The sequence below is a fragment of the Vitis vinifera genome, chromosome 14, assembly GCF_030704535.1.
Source record: "Vitis vinifera cultivar Pinot Noir 40024 chromosome 14, ASM3070453v1".
NCBI classification, from domain to species: Eukaryota; Viridiplantae; Streptophyta; class Magnoliopsida; order Vitales; family Vitaceae; genus Vitis; species Vitis vinifera.
The window spans coordinates 17,733,517-17,755,803 of NC_081818.1; the positions used below are offsets into that span (position 1 = coordinate 17,733,517).

The 22,287-nt window shown below is 36.0% G+C and overlaps 1 protein-coding gene across 2 annotated transcripts in view; it reads left to right on the forward strand.

Moving 5' to 3' along the window:
• LOC100255257 (protease Do-like 7) overlaps positions 1 to 22,287 on the forward strand; it is an 86,671-nt gene that overhangs the window by 40,926 nt on the left and 23,458 nt on the right. For both annotated transcript variants that reach the window (XM_002271787.5, XM_010662031.3), the window contains 6 exons: positions 1,997 to 2,062; positions 2,161 to 2,217; positions 2,317 to 2,382; positions 8,015 to 8,122; positions 11,301 to 11,381; positions 17,873 to 17,922. In XM_002271787.5, coding sequence (XP_002271823.2) covers positions 1,997 to 2,062; positions 2,161 to 2,217; positions 2,317 to 2,382; positions 8,015 to 8,122; positions 11,301 to 11,381; positions 17,873 to 17,922 — 428 coding nt within the window. The remainder of the gene's footprint in view (positions 1 to 1,996; positions 2,063 to 2,160; positions 2,218 to 2,316; positions 2,383 to 8,014; positions 8,123 to 11,300; positions 11,382 to 17,872; positions 17,923 to 22,287) is intronic.

Consider the following 22,287-nt stretch of genomic DNA (forward strand, 5'->3'; position numbering starts at 1 on the left):
GCCAAGCTACAAAGCTTATTTGTTGTCTCTTTGGCATGACTTATTTGGCTTAAACTCTATCTTTGGTGGATTGGTGCTATAGCGGAGATTGTACTTTAGTTACATGGATCAAGAGTGTGAGAGGAAGATATCTTCGTTCTTTGCTGTTATTCAGATGATTGGAACATATCACATGAATTTAGATATTGATGGCAAAGGTAGACAAACCAATGGAGAAGTGGATGAGAAAAGATATTCGAAAGGCAAAGGAATTGTTTTTAAGATCAATTTTGACAAGCTTATAATCACATGGTTTGGGCCCTTTTAGAGTATGCATTAGAAAAGAAAGGTTTTAGGCATATGGAGATTGTGGATATTTGGATGCATCTTGTAACTTTCTAGAGTTAATAAATTGGCATGACAAGGGCTGGGTCAAGGCACCTAAAACTTTAGATAGGCTGATCCTTTCTCTCCTTTTCTTCTTACTTTAGTTGCATATGTTCAGAGCTAATTGATGTTGAAAGCAGAGGAAAAATGATAATCCAGAGATCTTTTTGTAGGTAGAAGTAGGATGAAGGTGGAAGTATGTTGATGACACCATATTTTTGTCAAGAGCTTGATTGGAAGGATGTATGGAGCCTCTTATTTTGTTGGTGTTTGGTCACACATTTCCATGCTCAAGTAAGTTTAGATGAGAATACCCTGTTGGGTATCCGTAGTGTTAAAGCCAAGTTCTTGTTTTCTCATCCTTCTTTTTAATTACTATTTCAAAGCATTGAAATTTTTGTTTCAGATAAAAAAAGTTGACTGCTGCTTTGTGATTACTATTTCAAAGCAATGACATTGTTGTTTCGAAAAAAAAAAGTGTCCTATTGCAATCATGTGTTTAATCATCTTTCCCTATACTGTCATGTTGTATTATGACTGTGGCACAAGTTACTTATTCTTGTTGGGATTGCTTGGGTGCCTCCCAAAAGTGTAGGCAGTATGATGATCATTGTCCTTTTGTGATGTAGAGGATGTACTAGGAGTAGAATTCTTTGGCAGTTGGCTAGTCTCACTGTCATCATATTGTGGCCCGAGAGGAATTGTAGAACACTTTAGCATCATAGGTGGAGTATTTCAGGATCTTTGTTGGACAAGGTTTATTTTTCCTCCTTTCTTTGGGTGTCACTTACTTGTACCTTTTTAGGTAGTCTATTGAGTCTGATGTTGGATTGGAGCTTTCCTGTGGGTTCCCTTGAGCTTCATTTTGATGGGTGCCCTTTCTGAAACCCAAGATTATCGGGGACTGGTGCTGTTCACAGAGATCATTCTGGTAGATTGGTTAGATTCTTTCCAGACCTGCTCGGATTGGGTTAGCTATAGATGCAGGGCTCCTTGCCTTGTTGGAAGGCCTGCTTCAGGCAAGACCTCTGGGTATTGATTATCTCCAGGTGAAAGGCCCTTCATCCACAGTCATCTCATGTATTCAGAGGAGAAGTGAGGCCATGGAAGTTTGCCATGGTTACATAAAATCATTGATTTTGGTAGAGGTTTTGGTTCCTCTTATCCTTGGATTCCTTGTTTGATACACTAGACAGCAGGGCAGTTGGCTAAACAAAGTTCCTTGGATATCTTCATCGGGGATATTATGCAACCTTAATTTGTGGTCTCTTAGTTCTCTTTTTGTTGGATACCGTAGTGTTTACTCATTTTGTTGAATTTTCAAATGTCTTTCAGTGATGGTTCATCTCTCATTTGCAAACTTCGAAGTGGTAGTTTCTGTTTTCATTTAAAATTGTAGTTACAGATGGATAATACCATTCTTATGATGCTTGATTTGCTTTTTACCTTGTATTTACAATAGAATCATATTATTTGATTGGAGAAGATGGTTTCATTTTCTCAAATTGGGAAATATCTGTTTCTAAATCTTGCAGACTAAGAAAAATATGCATGATGTCTTTTATCATTTAGGTGAAAATTTATGGATTATTATTGTTGTGTGATTTTTCATCTGTTATTTGTGATTTAGGTGACTTTTCTTCATAAAGGATTTGATGAGACACGTCGGCTTGGCCTCCATAGTGAAACAGAACAGGTATTTCTTTGTTATTCCTTGAGTTCTATTGTTTCCATGGATAACTGAAAAAATAGACTGGGTTCCTGAATGTTCTGTTGTGCTCTTCATTTTATTAGATGGTACGACATGCATCTCCACTAGGTGAAACTGGAATGCTTGTTGTTGATTCCGTGGTGAGTTTATCTTATTGGTCTTAAAGTTAAATATGTGGTTAACTGTTGGTTTTGTATTGTTCATGTTCTATGATTTCTAGCAACAATGGAGTGTTGCAGGTGCCAGGTGGTCCAGCTCATAAGCAGTTAGAGCCAGGTGATGTGCTTGTTCGAATGAATGGGGAAGTAAGTTATGACTTAAATAACACAGAATTCCATTGATGAGTTGCAGTGAGATATTGCTTAGTGATTTTAAGTCTGCCTTTTATTTAGTGAGCTGCTTTCTATGGCTAGAATTTCCATTCTTGTAGATGAAATTGTTAAATTAGAAAACCCATTTCCTACCTTTCTGTACATGCTCCTCCTGTTTTTGGCTGCACTTATTGGTTCTGGGATTGCTTTTTCTGTCTGTTTTTTGTGTCTGGTTCCATATTTGGAATCAGACATTACCTTTGGAAAGTCTGATTTGATATCATTTGAATGTGTTCTTAACTTCTCCATTGTATGATATCATATAGGGTTGTAGCTAAGACTACTTTGCTGCTTTCTTTGCTGAACATTCTGCATTGCCCCTTCTCTTTAGAGTTATGGATAAGTTGTTCTCTTGGGTTAGATTGCATTGGTTGCTTGAAGAGTGGCCTTGTGGCCATCTCTTTTCTTGGATTTGGAATAGTGGCCTTGTGTAATGGGGCTATCCTTGCTTTATTATGGGTTATCTGCCTAGATAGAATTGCTAGAATTTGTTTGTACAATTAAAAGTAAAGAAGATGCTCAGGAGAGATTGTGTTTCCTCTCAACACTGTCACCTAGGAGGTCCTTTCAACATTCTGTCTCTGGACTACACATTGTGCTTTTAGCCAATTTTTGTTATACTTCTTGTACTTAGCTCTCTTCCTTCATTTTTTAGATTCTACCTTTCTCTGTCTTTAACCATCTATATATATTATCACTTGATGGACTTTACTTAGGTTGAGAATGGACAAGTATTAGATGGAGGATGGGAATTTCTTTTACATATTTCTCTAGGTAACCTATTGAAAACTCCTCCTTGACTCCTTTTATTAAAAAACAATACAATATTTATAACTTGTCTCAAGCAAGAGAAAGAAACAAACATTAAATTCTTTACTAGCTATACACAAAATGTTCCCAACCCTGAAAGTGCCATGAAGAGCAACCATAGTCCATATTGACTTTGAGAAGTAAAGTCCTTTTGCTTCAAAGCTCCCATAGTTACAATAAAGAATGTGTTCAACTATTAGTTAGAGTAGAATGGTGTTGGTTAAGAAATTGCAACTTTCCAGGTAGGAACTAGATGAGTATACCATGAAGTTACAAGGTTGTACCTGCAGACCAATCCTGTAAATCAAAATAGGTACAAAAGTAATACATTTCTATTGTTTACTTGGATTTGTGAGTGGAAACATGGTGTGATGGTCCTGTATCAAGTGGTTGTACAACAAAGGTAATAGATCATGAAAAGAGTGGTTTATTATGTATATAATTTTGAGTCAATATGGATAAAAGATCTTTGGATATTATACTACTCAATTCTCTTTGAACAAATTATTTTTAAGTAATATAAGAAAAAGAAAAAGATGATGTTAAGAAGTATTCTCGCATTTATTGCTATTGATTGTTTATTCTAATTTATATTGCCTATGTTTGTATCATTTATGTAAAAAAATTTAGTCAAAATATGAAATTGAATGATGTAGGATTATAAAAATTATTTTTTTTTTTTTTTTTGATAGGAAACGACAACGGGATATATTGATAAAAAGAAGTTACAACTAGAAGGATGAGAAATCCTCCCACCAAAGAAAAACAAGACTACAAGATCAAATAAAAGAAATACAACTAGAGAATAAGCAAACGGTCTATTTACACACCGCTAACCAATCAAGTTGTAACATGTTAAGAGGAATCCCTTTAAAAACCTTAGAACAAAAAGCCCATAGAGAAGCCAAAAAACGAATAGAATCCCAAAGACACCCTGAATTCCTTGCTTTATCCTCAAAAATCCTTGCATTTCTTTCCCGCCACACCACCCACATTAACGCGATGCACGCGTCTTGCCATAACACAACCCCTCTCTTAGAAGAACCGAAACCATTAAAATTAGTAAAGAACATGTCAGAGATGCTCCTTGGGGAAACCCAATCCATCTTTGCTAACTGAAATAATCTGTGCCACAACCCCTTGGTCAACGAGCAATGGAGGAAAAGGTGATCTACTGTTTCTCCATGCTTCATGCACAACTTACATATGTTGGGACTAAGTGCTTTGTGGGGTCTTCTCAATTGTAGGATTATAAAAATTATAGCATTATAGAAGTACTTCTTTGTTGTATAATGAGATGAGAGAGACACAAAATGATAAGAGAAAAGGAAAGAAAAGAACATGGAATCCTTGGTGATCACTCGTAGGCTCCTGGACAATCGCACATCGAGTTCACCTTGAGTTTCTTAGAAATCTCACTTAAGAGGATATAATCACACCTCAAGAAGCTATGTAGCTACTGAACTTTCAATAATTTTTATTATAAAATTGAAAGACTACATAGATTTATGTGGTACTCATAGAACTCCTTATAGACTAGGACTTTATTTCATATTTAGAATATGACTTAGTTTCCTAAATAAATTATAATTTAAAATAAATAGAAAGTTGATTAAAAACTTTATTACTCAAACTGATTCTAATAAAAAAAAAATCAATTAAAAGTATGAGATGCTAAAATTAGTAAACTATACTAGACAAGTAATTTTGATTTTTCTTGATAGGTAAATAAAAAACATGTATTAAAGAGCGCCTAACAAAAATGATGGTCCAATCCCTGTACACTGAGAGTCTAAAAAGCACACAACTATACAACCTATACATTATCCAAGCCCTCTAAGAAATCCATAAGGGAAAGGTTTGCTTTCCCAAGGGTCTTAGCTCGTTCTAAAAATGTTTTCAAGAAAAAGTCCTTCAATAATTGATCAAAATGCTCTTCTTCCCTGAAAATTTTACTGTTATGTTCCTTCCAAATATAGCAAAATAAACCAAGGGCTCCATGGTCTCTTATGCCTTTATTGCAGAGCATTGTGATTGACTTCAGGAAAACCCACTGCAAGCCAATTAAAGATAGAACAAGGTCCTAAAGCTTAAGTTGTTTGATGGAATGAATTAGAATGTGACTAGCTGTCTTCTCCTTTACCCTGCGCAAACAGCACCTGTTGACCCATGTCCATTCTCTTGTATCATTTGTTAAAATCTTCTCCCGAGCAGCTTCCCACCCTAAGAAAAGACCCTTAATGGGTTGCAAGAATTCCAAATCTTATTAGCTGGAAATTTCTTAGAAGTCTCAGAAATTAAAGAAAGAAAACAAGACTTAATAGAGAACTTTCCACTCCTCACCCCCTTCCAAACCAACCTGTCTTTAGATCCCTGTACAACGGTGATATAAATGTGCATAAAACAGTTTTCCATTTCCCTCATCTCCTAATCATGACAATCCATTTTAAAACAAGGGTTCCAATGTCTTCTCCCATCCTCCACCACCCTAAGCTTTCCCACTCTAGCACTCCTATTGGAAGCAAAATTAAACAAGGATGGAAGTCAATCTTGCAACATATAGTCACCACACCATCAGTCAAACCAGAACTTATTTTTAAACTCTTAAAAACTTTCAACCGCATTTTTCCTTCTTTTGTGAATCTCCAAAGGCTGCTTCTAAAGTTGTTCCCCCATCACTACACTTCTTATTCTATCAATGATTGATTAAATAAAATGAAAGGGTTCCAATTTAGTGTCTTGAATGAAATGAGCAGACTAAAATCAGTAGTATTCTAATAGTTAGAATGGTAAAAAGATTTATATATGATACTATTCGTTTTTCATTTTTTCTTACAACAGAGGTCATAACTAAGATTGTTGAAAAGTTGCCTACATTTTTCGTATAGGGGTTTTTAACTTTGTGTTTAGGTTCAGCTTTGGTGATTTTAAAGTGGGATAATTTCTTTGAAGTCAATAAGTTTTAAATTTAAATAATTTAAATTGTGAAACTTGAAGGTTTAAACGTCTTATTAACCTTAGACTTTGATACTTCTGAATTTGCACTTCTAATTTATCTAAAACTTTTGCTTTTGGAGTTTAAATTTCGTAATATTAATAAACACCAATCACATACGAGACCGCAAATATATATATATATATATATATTTGCAATATATCATGTATCAGGACCTATGGAAACGATATCAAGTGGAGAAATATCGTTTGGGTGAAATTTTGAGAAAAATTGCCGATATTTCCTGATATTTTTGGTCAATCAACACTGGTTAAAGGGCAGTCAACACGGGCTTGGGGCGGTCAATGTGGGCGTGCAATAGTAAAGCTCAAAAATGCCTTTGATTTTTGTAGTGAAGGGGACTTGAACCCCAAACAAAAGGCTTAGCCTACCACTAGGGCAAGTTTGGCCCTTGTTAAATATATTGCACCAAACATATATATATTAAAAGTCATCATATAAACAATATTAAAAGAATATTTTAGAGAACAAATTAATTATAACTATTTTATAATTAAATGAAAAAATTTCGTTTAATTGATTACCAAAAATATAAAAATTATCATGATAATTTTCTTCATAGTGTTTTTAATATCATTAATAGATTAATTAAAAATTAAAAATTGTACATATATCATCATTTATTTTATATCATTTAATATAATTGAATTAAATAGATCATAATTTTAATATTAAATATATTTTAAAATTAGACATATTATAATATTATTATGAAATAATATTTGATGTAATTCAATAATAAATGTACACTTATAAAATTCAAGTTTTTTAACATGGCATACGATATTATTATCAAATATGATAAATCATATCCTATATATGTTACATTCTTCAACAAAACAACTTTAAAATGTCTGTTATACTTCTAATTACATTTCTATGGGGTTTTTCTTATATTTCCATAAATTTTGATCAATTTTAGGTCTATCGATATTTTTTTTCCAAAATATCCGTTGATATATCCGTAAAATCAAAGTACCGATATACTCATAATTACCGATATTTTCATCCTTGGTTACACCTCTTTCACCCAACAAGAAAGCACCCAAGAGACACCAAACAATGAGCACAAGAAATGCCACAGCCTCTTAGTTAAAACACCGTGGATGAAGATGTGGTTTGACTATTTGTCAATGAATAGACCCAAGCACCACCACTTAACTGAAGGCAACACTCTTCTCCTTAGATGGTTCACATTTAAAATCTTTCCCCAAGTAGCCTCCGAAGCTGAAATCCACTTGTGGGTACCAGTGAAGGGCTACACTTACTCTGTTGGAAAATGGTCTCTAATTTCTGATTCTAACAAGCAATAGAAGGATTTAATGGAAACTTCCCATGGTTAGTAAGCCTTTCCACTAACCCATCTTCACAATCCTTGAGCAACATGTTCCCTTGAACTTCTAACTTGTGTCAAGCTTCAGTACTTCGGAAGTGAAATTAATCTGTAGGATTATATGAATAGAAATTCAAATTATAACCATGTAAAATTGCTTAACATTTTCTGCCCTGTTTTAGATGAAAAACAAATGGCATAGAAAAAATGCCAAAGGGGGGGTGAAACATTACCTTCTCCGCCTTAATTTGTCTATAAAAGAAAGTTGGTTAGGACTGGATCGAAGAGCCTCTGTTTTAAGTAATTTTGATCAGTTTCTTACTTATGACTGAATATGATTGGTATTTATAATGCTGAATGTTAAACTTTCATGAGTTGGGATTAATACGATTGAAATCTGAGTGCAGGTAATTACTCAGTTTTTAAAAATGGAGACTTTGCTTGATGACAGTGTTGACCAGCCTATTGAATTACAGATTGAAAGGGGTGGCACATCCTTAACTGTAAACTTAAGGGTGAGATTTGCTCTTGCTTATATTTTACTTTTCCTTTGTTAAATTTACCATTATATGATATATTTGCTTTCTTTGGAGAAAAATATGTGGTGTTATCCTGAAAATCTTAAAACTTTTTAGGAGATGACCCAACATTATTTATCAGACATACTAATACTTAACAAGATGTGAGTGTATATTTCATATTTTTATGTGATAGAATTTGCTTGTGGTGCCAAAATCAAGTTTTGATTTGGATCTCATCATATCTATACTTGGGCTGACTAAGGAATTGGTTTGAACAACTTTACCCTTATTTAGGTACTGATGTTGTTTCAATCATCAAAATTTCTTGACCCATTGGATTCCAGCATGAGCTTATCAGTAGATACTTGGCAATGGTTGTGATGGTTAATGAAGTAAAGTATCATAAATTGAATAGGTTTAGTCTTCTTGAATAAGGTCAATGGCTGCAGGTTTCATGAGCAAGAGTGATTAGGTGTTAGTGCAGGGTAACCATGGTGTAAGGATGACTGGTAAATACTATAATACTAATAAAACATTTCGTATTAAAGGCACGAGTTTTAGAGGCTGAAAGTAAGATATTAGTTGCATGCACCTAATAGTTGGCAAGTAGGATGGTCAGATGACAACAGGTTCCTTATCATATAAAATCCTTGTGTTCTTTTTAAGTATCAATCTTCAGTGTGCAAAATAAATTATGTAATATTAATTTTCATTGCTGGCTGAACTCAACCAGAACTCATTACTACACTGTATGGCTGTATAAGTTTCTGATGTAATAATTTTTTTAGGGAAAAATTGAAAAACAAATTTTAGAAAAGGGACAAATTTTAAGATTGTGCTTTTTGATGAGCAGTTGTATCATGGTTTTGTGGAAGAGTTTTAGAAAAGGAGTAGAGAACATCTGATAGGCTGTGGTATCCTTGCTGTTTGGATCTAAGCCTGAGGAGGTATGGTTCTGGGGTTAGCTGTAAGGAAGGAACTTGCTAAGTGGTTTTGGCAGGGGGAGTTGGCCTGTACTCATTATGAAATTCTGTTATCTGAAGCAATTATGGATTGCACAGTGATGAGTGGGATGTTAAAACTATGGTAAGGAAGTTGCATTACTGTCCTTGGGAAGCTCTTCTAAGGCTTCCATGATTTCATATGTCATATTTGATGCCTTGTTGGTGATGGACTAAAGATTCCATCTTTGCAGGAGTTGTGAGAAGATGAACTGCTCTGTTTGTCTTTCCCTCATCTCTATTGCACTTGAAGGGGTAGAGGCTCTTCCATTGCTTGTATTTCTTTATTTTCATTTAACTCTATATGACTATATCCAGGAACTTTGAAATCTGGTGAAACTTGACTAATCATAAAACTGATCTTTTGTCCCATTTACTTTTTTCAAGAAATTTTATGTTTCACCTTCTTTCCCACATTTGAGTGCTGGTCCTTAAATCCCACAGTTCTTTTTCCTTCTTGATCTTTCATCTAATTTTTCTCTAAGAGTAATACCCCAATGTTTTTTTCTTCCGTTCCTCTTTTCTTGTTTGGGATGTACTTTTGTTGCATCATCTCTATTCTAGTCACCTTTTGATAAATCACTCTCCTTCCGAGTTTATGCATAAAAAAATTATGTCTCAACAGGAAATTGGATTGGGAAAATATGGGGAAATTGATGTAAAGTCTCTTGTTTGCTATCTTTGATGATCAAACTTTTGGTGGTTGGCATTTTGAGACAAAGTAGTGGTTCCAAATGCTAATAGGTAGCAAGATATTTTTGGAGGGCCTAATTGCTTTATGTGGTGAATTTGGAGTGAGGGATTAGGAAAGCTTTTGAAAATATAGTGCATATTATAAAAATTATGAGGATATCTCAATGGTGGGCTTGGAGTCGGGAGGTCTAGTTTTCTTGAGTCTGTGGATTTCCTATGTTGAGAGTTAAACTCTCCCTTTTATAGCTTTTGTATACTTCACATTTATATGGGCTCTCCACTTTCTTGGTTCTTTTGAAACATGATTATCTTAAAAAAGGTTTAGCCCCGTTCTTTTTTAATCAATTATTTCAAACTTTAAGGTGCCTAGGTGCTTAGTTTGTTTACCTATTTTTCTTTTAATGGAATAATGGTTCATGAAATGTAGAACAAATATAGTTATCTCCTTTGAATTTTCAATTGGAGAGTTAAGCTTGTTGTTACTTTTGAATGGTGCAAAGCTTTGTGGCCGGGAGGAAAAAGGAAATTTGTGTCTTTTGTTTTGGGAGGAAGAAGGGAGGAAATACAATGGTTGGAGAAAAGTGTTGATTTTAGATCAACTTTAGAGGAGAGGGTGACCATTGGTGAATAAATGCTTTCTCTATAAAGATGAAAAGGAATCAATTGATCACATTCTCCTTCACTGTGCCAAATCAAGGGTTATATGGCAACTGTTATTCTCCTTTAGCGTAGTTTGGGTGTTCTCTTCCATAGTCTAAGAGACTCTTTGAAGTTGACATGGTTCCTTTGTGGGAAGGAAATAGAAGTTGTTATGGAGAGCAACTCCTTTATACATTTTTTAGATGATTTGGAAGGAAAGAAATTGAAGTGCGTTAGATTAGGATGAGTTGTTTGTTTAAAAGGTGAAAGTCATTCTTAGGTAACCTTTTAGTATGAGTTAGGTTGTATAAAATGATTTTGTAGATTGGTTGCGATTGTACTAAGAGAGAGAGAGAGAAATCTCTTTTGGATTGCTGTTTGGTGTCCATTGTATATGATTTGTGTGCTTTGGTGTATTGCTTTCTTTCTATATCTATAAATTTTATTGATCAACTCTCTTTTGGCATTGTTGTTTGGCGCCTGTTGTATACATCCTATGTACTTTGGTGTATTGCTTTATTTTTGTATCTATACATTCTACTACTTAACAAAATAAGCATTTTAGGCTTGCTTTGGATGTTTTTAATGATGAGCACTTCTATCAGACCCCATTTCTTTTTTATGTTATTAATGTTGCTGATGGACTCAAATAATTTTTCCTTATAAGACATATATTGATGATCAGCATTTTAACATCTTAAAACTCCTTCAATGCTATCCATTTGGTCCTGTCATCCATCCTAGATGTGAACATTTACCTATTTATCGAGGATCTGTTGTTTACTTCACTATTTTTTCTGGAATAGTAATGTTAATATCCTACTTAAATGTGGCTTCAGGTTCAGGATTTGCACTCAATAACTCCTGATTATTTTTTGGAAGTTAGTGGTGCAGTAATACACCCTCTTTCTTATCAGCAGGTTAGTTGTGTTTTGTTGCTTTCTTTATATTTCACATCACAACATTTTAATCAGAGATAATTTTCGTACAAGGAGCATTGATTGGGTATGATTGGATGGCATTTCTGGTTGGTTACAAATCAATTAGGAATTTAGGCAATTATTTGGTAGATATACTCAATAGTGCATATTGCGTGCTTTTCATATGGATGCTCTTTAATAAGGTGACTTGCGATAAATTGACAATAAAACTTTACATACTATTTAGAGTCAGCTACATGAACCAGCCTTGTGTTCTATTTAGTGTCATATTTTCTTAGTTTACTATGTCTTATATTATAGCCTTAGTCTATGTTTTGTTAGACTACTAGCCAAAATGGGGTTTAGTCAAATGTGCATCAATTGGATAAAATGGTGCATATCTAGGCTAATTTCTCTATGCTAGTTACTAGAACTCCATCTGGCTTCTTTTAGAGTTTGGGCTTGAGGTAGGGTGATCTCTTATCCCCTTATTTATTCATTTTTAAAATAGCGGCTCTTAGTCGAATCTTGAGTAGAGAAGAGGAAGAGGGCTTTTATTTCGGGATCCAAGGTTGTTGGAAGGGGAGAGAAGGGGACGAAAGTGTCCTATCTTTTGTTTGTTGAGGATACCCTATTTCTCTTTGACAACAATCTAGAGCAATTAGAATATTTAAGTTGGGCATTCATGTGGCTTGATGTGATCTTTGGATTAAAAATTAATATGGAGAAAGTGAGCTTATTCCTATAGAGGGAGTAGAGAATGTGGAGGGATTAACTTTTGTGTTGGGTTACAAGGTGAGGAAGTTGCCCACTGCCTACTTAGGCCTCCTATTGGGAACTCCTCATTAATCTTTGAATGTGTGGGATGGTGGATGGTGTGGAAGAGAGATTTCGTAGAAGATTGGCTATGTGGAAAAAGTAATATCTTTTAAAGGAGGGAGACTTACTTTGATCAAAAGCATGTTATCTAGTCTTCTAATCTATTTCATGTCTTTTTCCCTTATTCCATGATGGGTAAGTTCAAGGCTTGAGTAGATCTAGAGACATTTCCTATGGGGTGGTGAGACCTTAGAGAAAAGACCTCTCTTGGTTAATTGGTTCATTGCTTCTTTGGAAAAAAAGGACGAGGGCCTTGGTATTCGTAATCTTTCCACTTTAAAAGAGGCTTTGCTTAGCAACTAGAGTTAGAGATTTGCAATATAGAGAATCCTTGTGGAAACATGTGATAGTTCAGAAGTTTGGAGAAGAGGAAGAGGGATGATGTTCATGGGGTGTGCAGGATGGCTATAGGGTGGAAGTGTGGGCGACAATCATAAAAAGCAGGCCTCATTTCAAAGTTGGGAATGATTGGAGGGTAAAATTTTTGGAAAGATAGATGGTGCGATGATTTGTCTTTGGAAGAGTCCTATTTGCTGTAATTCTTTGTGGCAACCACTAAAGATGATTGGGTGGTAAAGACATGGGAGTAGGTTGGGGAGGAGGTAGATGAAGTCTTCACTTCTAAAGATAGTTCAATGATTGAGAACTTGAAGAAGTGAAAATCTTTTTAAGGAAATTGCGTTCTTTCTCAATTAGAAGAGATGAGGAGGATAAATTGAGTTTAAAGGAAACTAAGTGTGACAAGTTCTCTATTAGATCCCTATATGAATCCTTAGCTAGGCAAAGTAGAGAGTGCTCCTTGTAGTCATAGTGTGGAATCCTTTGGTTCCAACAAAGATAGTCTTCTTTGCTTGGGAAGCGACATGTGGAAGAAATTCTACACTAGGTCAACTCAATAGGAGAGGATGAAATTGCTGAATAGATGCTACATGTGCAAAGGTGATAATGAATCGGATGATCACTTGCTTCTTCATTGTACCAAAGCAACAATGTTGTGGCAGTTGCTATACTCTCTATTTGGAGTGGTTTGGGTGATGCACTCTATAATTAGAGGAAACATTCTGTGTTGGCATGGCTCATTCGTGAGGAAGAAGCAAAAAAAGGTTTGGAGGGCCTCTTCCTTGTACTTGTTTGAATATTATGGATAGAAAAAAAATTAGAGGTCATTTAATGACATCAAATAGTTGGACCAAACAATCAAATCTTATTTTTTGTTCATTTTTTAGTATTACGTTAAAGTGTACATAAAGGACTATTGCATCCATGATAGACTTTGTAGATTTGTTGAGGTTCAAGGAGAGCGAATGGAGGTTTCCCATTTGTTGTTTGCGGATGATACTTTAGTTTTCTATGGGTTCTTATGTTCGAACGACCTATTTAAGTTGGTTCCTTATGTGGCTTGAGCCATTTTAGGCTTGAAAATAAACCTAGTCAACAAGAAGCTGATTCTAGTCGAGAAAGTGGAGTACATGGAAGATTTGGCTTTTGAGTTAAGTTGTAAGGTGGGAGATCTTCCATTCACTTATTTGGGTCTTCCATTGGGTGCCCTTCTAAATCAATGACGGCTTAGGATGGGGTGGAAGAGAGGTTTTGTAAAGAGTGACAATGTGGAAAAGGTAATATGTTTCCAAAGAGGGGAGACTCACTTTGATCTAGAGCATTTTATCTAGTTTGCTTATTTATTTCATATCTTTGTTTTGGATGCTAAGGAAAGTTAAATTGAGGTTGGAGCAGGTGCAAAGGGATTTCCCTTGAGTTGGCAATGCTCTATGGAGAAAGCCACATTTAATAAAGTAGGCTATTGTTTGTTCAAATAAGAGGAAGGGGGAGCTTGGTAGTTAGGTGTCTTTCTTTGCTTAACAAAGTCCTTCTTTGCAAGTCAAGCTAGCATTTTGCATTGGAAAGAGAGGCTTTCTACAAGCTAAACATAAGTGGGAAATACAAGGAAGATGAAGGGGGTGACATTCCCAACAAGTGAGGGGCAGGTATGGAGTTGGATTATGGATAGCTATCGGGAAGGATTGAGAGATTGTCAATAGTAGGGTCTCTTTTTTTGTGGGCAATGGGAGGAGGTAAAGTTTTGGAAGGTAAGTGGTGTGGAGATGAGTGTTTATGTGTATCTTTCCTCTCTTTATTTGCCTTAGTTGCATCTAATGAAGGAGGGGTTTGGAATCCTTGCTTCTCAAGGCATCTAAACAATTGAGATATCATGATTGTGGAGCAATTCTTTTCAAGGCTCCACAAAAAGGCGATGAATTGAGGAGGAGAAGATAAGGTGATTTGGTTGGAGACAAACAATAGAATTTTTTTTTTGTCAAATTCCTTTACTTTGTTCTAGAGTTTGGGAGATCAATGCCTTTCTTAGTGGGAATTGTTTAGAGTTCCTTGGTTCTGTATAAGGAGTTTCTTTGCTTGGGAGGCAACTTAGGAAAAGTTTTGACCTTGGATCTACAATGGCTAAAAAATGCTTCTTTTTCATATCTAGGAGGAAATCAATTGACCACATCCTTCTACATTAAGCTAAGATGAGGGTTCTGTGGCCGCCATTGTTTTCTCTTTTTGGAGTGTCTTGGTTGTTATCTTCCTCGGTTAGAGAGCCTTCTTAGGATGACATAACTTCTTTGTTGGGAAGAAACAAAAAAAGTGCAAGAGTAACTCCTTTGTGCATTTTTTGGATAATTTGGAAGGAAAAGAATAGAAGATCGTTTGAAAATGGAGGAGCTTTTTGACTGAAAACTGAAAAACATTTTTCTCTGTCATTTGTTATCTTGGACAAAGTTATATATAAATGAATGTCCAATGTCCTTAATTGACTTTGTTGATTGGTTGGGTTCTCATTGAAGGAGGGAGGGAGTAGTTTTTATTTATTTATTTATTTTTTATTTTTTTATTTTTTTATTGTCCCTCTTTCTTTTTGCTCGCACCTTTTGTTGGCCAATTTTATACATCCTATGTATTTTGGTGTACTTGTTTTGACTATCTTTTTATACAATACTCTCTTTATTTACTTATCAAAAAAGAAAAAAAGGTAGACTTCCTTGTCTAGAATTTTTGTTACCCATTACTTCTCATGCTTCTCTTTCCCTCACTCATCCTCCTCTCTCTCTTGCTCTTTCCTTTGCCGCTCTCTCTCTTGCTCTCTTTCTATGCATGCCTCCTAACCATTTTCTATCCCTCTTTTGTTAAATGGGATTGCCAACTATTTTAAGGGAAATACAAATCAAGAGAAGGAAGGTGGCTTTCAAAAAAGGGTAGAGAATTTAGAAATTCCTTGCTAAATTCATAGATTAAGATTGCATGTCTTTTATCCCCATGAGACTTCTGGCCATGAGGCTATGCCATGGGATGGTGCTAGGCACAAGGGTGTGATGTGGAGCAATTAAATGAAAAATACAAAGTGTAGGAATGAAAATATATAGAATAAATTAAACAAACAACACAAATGACATATAACAAAAAAAGGCATATAGAAAACATAGAACTTGGAGAGACTCATATCCTTTATTACACACTTCACACCGTCTGTCGTTGATACAAGAGCTTGGTCTTTATCTTCATTGAGAATATTCTCTACAAGATCTTTCCTTTCAGTTCTCTCCAATTAGCTAGCCATGTCTCTTCTCTTCAATGAAACTCATATGACAATCTAAAACCCCATCTAAAGTCAAGGTTGTTGCGTGGCCAGCGGCCAACAAAAAGGTTAATACCAATGATTCTTCTTCTTCTTTGTGGGCAATGGGAGGAGGGTTAAGTTTTAGAAGGGTATATGGTGTGGGGTTGAGCCTTTGAGTGTTTCTTTTCTTTCATTATTTTCCATAGCTAGTTCAAAAGAGGCATGGGTGGTAGATTTGTGTATTCAATCCAGTGAAAGGGGTGCTTAACTCCTAAGTACTCTAGGTGTCTAAATGGTTGGCAGATTGAGATTTTGGAATGTTTCTTTTTGAGGTTGCAAGCTTAGGTGGTGAATGGGGAAGGAGAGGATAAGGTGATTTGGTTGGAGACAAACGTGGAACTTTGTTCGTTAAGTCTCTTTACTTTGTTTTGGAACCTAGGAGATCAATGCCTTTTCTAGTAGGGGTTGTTTGGAATGGGTGGGTTCCACCAAAGGTGAGTTTTTTTTTTTTCTTTTTTTTGGCTTTGAAGGCGTCTTAGGGAAAAGTTTTGACTTTAGATCAACTTCAAAGGAGAGTTGGATGTTGTCTAATTGATGTTTCTTTGTCATATTTAAGAGTTAATTGACCACATTACGCTGCATTGTGGCAAGGTGAGGTTTTTGTGACCACTTTTGTTCTCCCTTTTTGGTGTTTCTTAGGTGTTTCCTCCTTCGGTAAAGGAGAAGATTTATGTATGATTGTAATGAAAAAGATTTTGACTTTACAGTTCAAACAATTTATTGATAGGCAAATGAATAAATAGATTAAAGATTTCCTCACAAAGAGAGCACCTTAGAAATAGGATCCTTATGCACCTTAGAAAGATTTCCTAACAAGGGACCATATAATCCTTCATTGTTCGAAAGCTCATCTGTTGTGGCAGTTTATCTTTGCACTCTTTGGTATTCAGTGGGTGTTGAACTATTTAGTTAGAGAGGTTCTTCTGAGCTGACATAGGTCCTTTGTTGGTAAAAAGAGGAAGAAGGATTGGAAGGCTGCTCCGTTGTGTTTGTTTTGGGCTTTATGGCGAGAGAGGAATAGGTGTGCTTTTGACAACTTTGAAAGCACGGATCAAACAATTAGACATTCTTTCTTGTATCTATTTTGGGATTGGGTTAGACCGTATATTGAGGGTGATTCTTTATCGTCATTAGACTCTATGGATTGGGCAGACTCTTGGTAGGGCGAGGTAGTGGGTTTTTGTGTCTTTGCGCCTTTTTTGTCTTTTGTTTTCTTTGTATATGGTGTGTATACTTTCTTTCTTTTAATACAATTCTTATTTACCTATCAAAAAAGAAAAAAAAATGTGTATATACGAATCTATAGATTTTTTACGTGCCTTTTGCGGTAGCTTTTAGTGGCACATTCTTGTCCCCAACTTTTTTCTCCAATAAAGGATCACTTGGTATCCTTTGTCTAAGGGTTTCTAGGGCATGTGCTAGACATGTATTTCTTTTGATTGAGTGTTGTGTTGTAATCTCTCTCTAGGTTTGTACAAAATAAAGCCACTAATTTACAAAATTGATCATGGTAGCATTAATTTTTTCCTCCTGCATTGCTATCTTAGCCTTTCTCAAGCATGCATATATGTATTTTTGTGTATGCGGATCTTTTTGCTTACCTTTCATTCTCTTTTTGATTTTTTCCACCTCTTAAATATCATATTTCTATCACCAAATTTCCTTCTCTCTCATTCCCTTTATATCCTTTTGGCTTGAGGGATTTCTTTTGCTTTTTTTTTTTTTTTCACACTATGAGGCCTTTAATTTTGCATTAGTCTCTATTCATTATCACTAAGGATATCATGGGGGCTCATTCTTCATATAATTTAATATTAAAAAAAAATTCCTGAACTTAATTTTATTTAATTATATAGTACTTGGTATTAATTATGTTTGAACCCCTTCTTTCTCATTTCCATGAACATCATGACTTATTTTATTGTTGTTCAATACACAGGCTAGGAATTTCCGTTTCAATTGTGGTCTTGTATATGTTACAGAACCAGGGTATGTTTATTCTGTTCCAGTCATGAATATTTATACCATTGGATTTCACATTAGTTAGTCTCATGCAGCGTACCATCTGCTACATATATTAATTACTTTGGATTGCATTGTCTGTGTTTATTACAAACCATATATATGATGCAATAAGGGAGACTTTGGTTAAACTGTATGATTTGATCTTTGTGGGAAAGTAAATAGTAAGATAAGAGCACCAAACTATAATGTTGTTTAACCAGTATGGCTGATGCTCTTGATAGACACAAAGAAAAATGGACTACATACCTTTCTAGACTTGATTACTTATTATTTACATGGGTGACACGACTTTGAAGGAGTTACCAACTCATAACATAAGATAAATGTGGATACATACCTAGGAGCATAGTTGTTAAAAACTTATGATACACGATAGGATACAACGATATGATACATTCTTATGGAAATGAATATGTATTGCAATCCTTATCTTATTTTATAGTGTATACTACGATACATACATGATACTTGATATTACGATACAACGATGAATACATCTTTAACTATTTTCTACAATTTTTTTTTAAAAAATAAATTAATTTTTTTAATAAAAAAATTTGTTATATTGATTCTTTAAAATATACTGAAAGATTAAAAATTGATCATAAAAAGGAGAAATAGGTAAAATAATCTTATATGACAAGCGACATTCTTGTTGTTAAATGCTATATTAGAAGTTAAGTAAGTTTATTTTTGCAATGAATATTAGAGAATTTTCATTTGAATGGTTTGAATGTTGACAATGAAAATAATGGTGATCAGTGAATAAAATTTTTTACTCAATATATTAGTTTTTTTTATTTCTTTTTTGGTGGAAAAAGAATGATGACAAACTTGAAAAGTTGAAACTTTGAAGATGACACATAACAACATCTATATATATATACACACACACACACACACACACATACATATATCAATTAACGACACAATAAGTGCATATTGTCACAGACTTAGTCATTCACTAAGTTCGTGCGGCACTTAGGCAAGTCAAGACGCTTGATCTTGCTAAGTCGGCCTTGCTCCCAATGCTTAGCTTGCTAGGCTAAGATGCTCACTACTCGAAAGCTTAAGAAGCGTAGTAGGCAACTCTTTAAAGAATGGAAGCTCTTATTAACTCAAGGAAGCCTTTACAAGTGCTTGGAAGCTCACTTGCTTGGTTAGGAAGTGATTTGGGTGGTGCCTTGGCCAAATGAGGGTCTCACCTATTTATAGGCACCAATGGAACTCTCTGGAACCTTGGAGGGTTCCTTACAAATCAAGAATATTCTAGAACTCCCTACACTAATCTATGTACAACCCTATGTACAAGAATATACAAGAGATCTCTAGAATTCTCTAGAAAGCCTTGGACTCCTCTCATGTCTTCCACCATAGTGTAGAGATGTGTGGACATCTCTAGGCATTTTTAGAACCTTCCACACTCTTCCAACCAATGTCTTAGTGTAGATGGCTCTAGGAGTCTCCAGAAGCTTCCCTCCTCTTATATAAGCCCATGGGGAGGGTCATTTGAAGCATCTTGTGACAATATGCCTAACTAGAATTTGGAACTAAAAATCATAGCTAAAATTTGAAGAGTTTATTATTATGGATTATCTGATAAATCTATATATTAAAGTCTGATTTTGTTAATTTGAACTTGTCAAAACTTTAACATTTAATGTTTTCATGTAATATAGTATAATTTATCTCTTTTGATCCTAAGGTCTTCCATAAAAATGGTTATATATAAGGCACTCTTTTCTTTCTCTCATTCAACCATACTTTTTTGCTAAACTGATCTAACTTCAACTAGAGATGAATTCCAAATTGTAACAACAAACTCCTTTAAGATAACATCGTTTATGGGAACACAAGAAGTATTAGGTGAGTTAGAGAAATGGAGTGCTCTGAAGTGGAGAAGAAGTTCTTTGAGGTTAGGTTTGAAGGTATCTGGGGGGTCCTTGGATTTCAGTTTTGGAGAGAACTCCAAGACGTGCATTCTCGGTGGTTTTTGAAGAGGAGGAAGTAGTATGGATTTTGAAACTGTTGAAGAAAGCTGTGGAGTTGAAGGCAAATTTGGGTTTCATACAGAAGTTTAGGGGCAGATTGAGGACTCATCTGATGGAAATTTGTTTTAGTAGCAGAGGAAGATTCATTAGAATCTTGGAATTTCTCACAGGCAGAAAAGCTACCTTTTTTATTGTTCTTGAAGGTTTCAAAGGTAGCGGTTTGGAAGCCCTTATGAAGTCAATCTCATCTGTGGTGGAGCGGCATGGTTTTGTTGTTTCTGGAGTAGTGAAAGTGAAGGCAGTTAATAAGGTGAGTTTGTGTGGGAGGTCAAGGGATCGTTCTTATGCTAGAGTTGTTGATGAGAGTGGCCCAAGGAGAGGGGCTCTCTCTCTAGTCGGGAAGTGGGCTAGGGCTGTGATTTGTGAAGGCTGAGAAGCAATTGAAGATTGGGGTGTTGCAGGTAAGGCTCTTGCAAGGTTGCTAGGGGTGAAGGGAGTGATCTCCATAACACCTTTTACAACCTCCAAAGGTATCTTTTTTGTGGATTTAGTAGAAAGAGCAGAATGGCTTCAGGCAAGAAGAAGAGTGTTTGGGTGGAGAGGTTTGGTTTGGAGCTTACGGAAATGGTCGCCGAGAGAAAACACTATGGTTCTTGGAAAGTTCCGAAGGGGGTGGTTAGAATTGTGGGGTCTCCTGTTCCATCTGTGGAATGAAACCCAGTTACGGTTCATTTTGAAGAGTTAAAGGTGGATTGGAATACTTTGAGGCCAGTAGATTTAACAAAGGCCAGAGTGAAGGTAGAAATGAACCTTAATGTGGTGTTGCCAACGTTGTTGGAGGTGATTGATGGCGCCTGGTTTTTCACTGTTGCAGTTTCAGTTGTTGGAGGGGAAGAAGATGAACAGCTTAAGCCTGTGTTGACTCACTGCAGAGGTGAGTTAGCTTCGACGGGAGGTGGTATGTGGCAATATCCGTTGCAGTCTAGGAGGACACATGGTGAGGCTAAGACAAGCGAGGGAAACAACTGTAGGCCACCATCTCAAGTCTCCATTTCAAATTTTAATGGGATTACAAACTGGGCTGATTTCTCAAAAGAGGAGGTGGCCCATGCAGTAGGTGATCTAGGCCCATTTGAGGAGGAAGACCCAAGTCTTCCCAAAGCCCTTCTGGTTAAGTCATTTGAGGCTAGGCTTTGTGAAGGCAAGGCTTGCACCGGTGGTAGCCCATTTCACGGTACAAATCTTGGGCCTTATACCCCCATCTTTGATAAGTTGGCCCATTTGGATGGCATTAGGGGGAAGGGATGCTGCAACACTTTCAAGGTGCTGGAGATCTCGGGGGAAAACACTAGGGAAGCTGCGATAAAGCATCTCAGTTCCTCTCTTTGTGCGTCAATGTCCTTTCTTAGCTCCTGTAGGAAGGGGGGCAATAGTTGGGCGAGGAGTTTGCCGCTACCTTATTCTTTTGGAAAGACGTTAAACTCATTCGATGGGGGTGTTGCAGCGAACAAGGGTTCTTCTCTTCAAAAGATTCAGAGGTCTTTGGAGAAGCTAAGGGAAGGATTGTGCCCAGTTTTGTCGTGTTCAAGGGATGTACCAGGAAGGGCTGAGGTCAGTGATGGTGTTCAATACTGTGAGAGTCAAACCCAGGTACAAACTTCCACTCCACGCTCCATGGTTAAAGGCTATGTCTTAAAGGGGGCTTTTGATCTGGCTCTTTCTACCTTACCCCCCACTATTGCTTTGCAGTCCCGTGGTCTGAAGATGGCTTCTTTGCCATTACCTTTTAACTCTTCATGTTATCCTTTTTCATCGGTGGCCGATCCTTCAAGGGTTAATAAGTCTCAACTTGCTTCTATTGGGGTTGTGTCTAGTCCTAAAGGTGTGGTATCCTCAAAAGTCAAGCCCAACCAAGAGTTAGAGGGCAGATCTTTTCATAGCTTATCACAAAACAACCTTAGTGATTCTTTTTCTCTAGTGAGGTGTTTTCTAGTGGAGTCATGTCTTCCTCAAATGGAAGATTTCGAAATTGAAGGCATCTCTCCTTCAAAATTGGCTTCCATTAAGCTGTTGGGTCAATGAGTGTCAAGATTGTGAAATACAATGAGAATGGAGTTCAGTTAGCCAAAAACAATTGTTGCTCTGTGGTAAAGGTTTACTCCAGAAGGAAGAAAAGATTTTCTTCCTCTGTCCTTAGACATTATTAGGCTCGATGGTCTTTTGGGTGGTTTATGGGTTTTTCTATTGTTATGAAAATCATAAGTTGGAATACTAGAGGTCTTGGATCCAGAAAGAAAAGGATCTTTGTTGCAAAAACCCGGATATTATTCTGTATAGG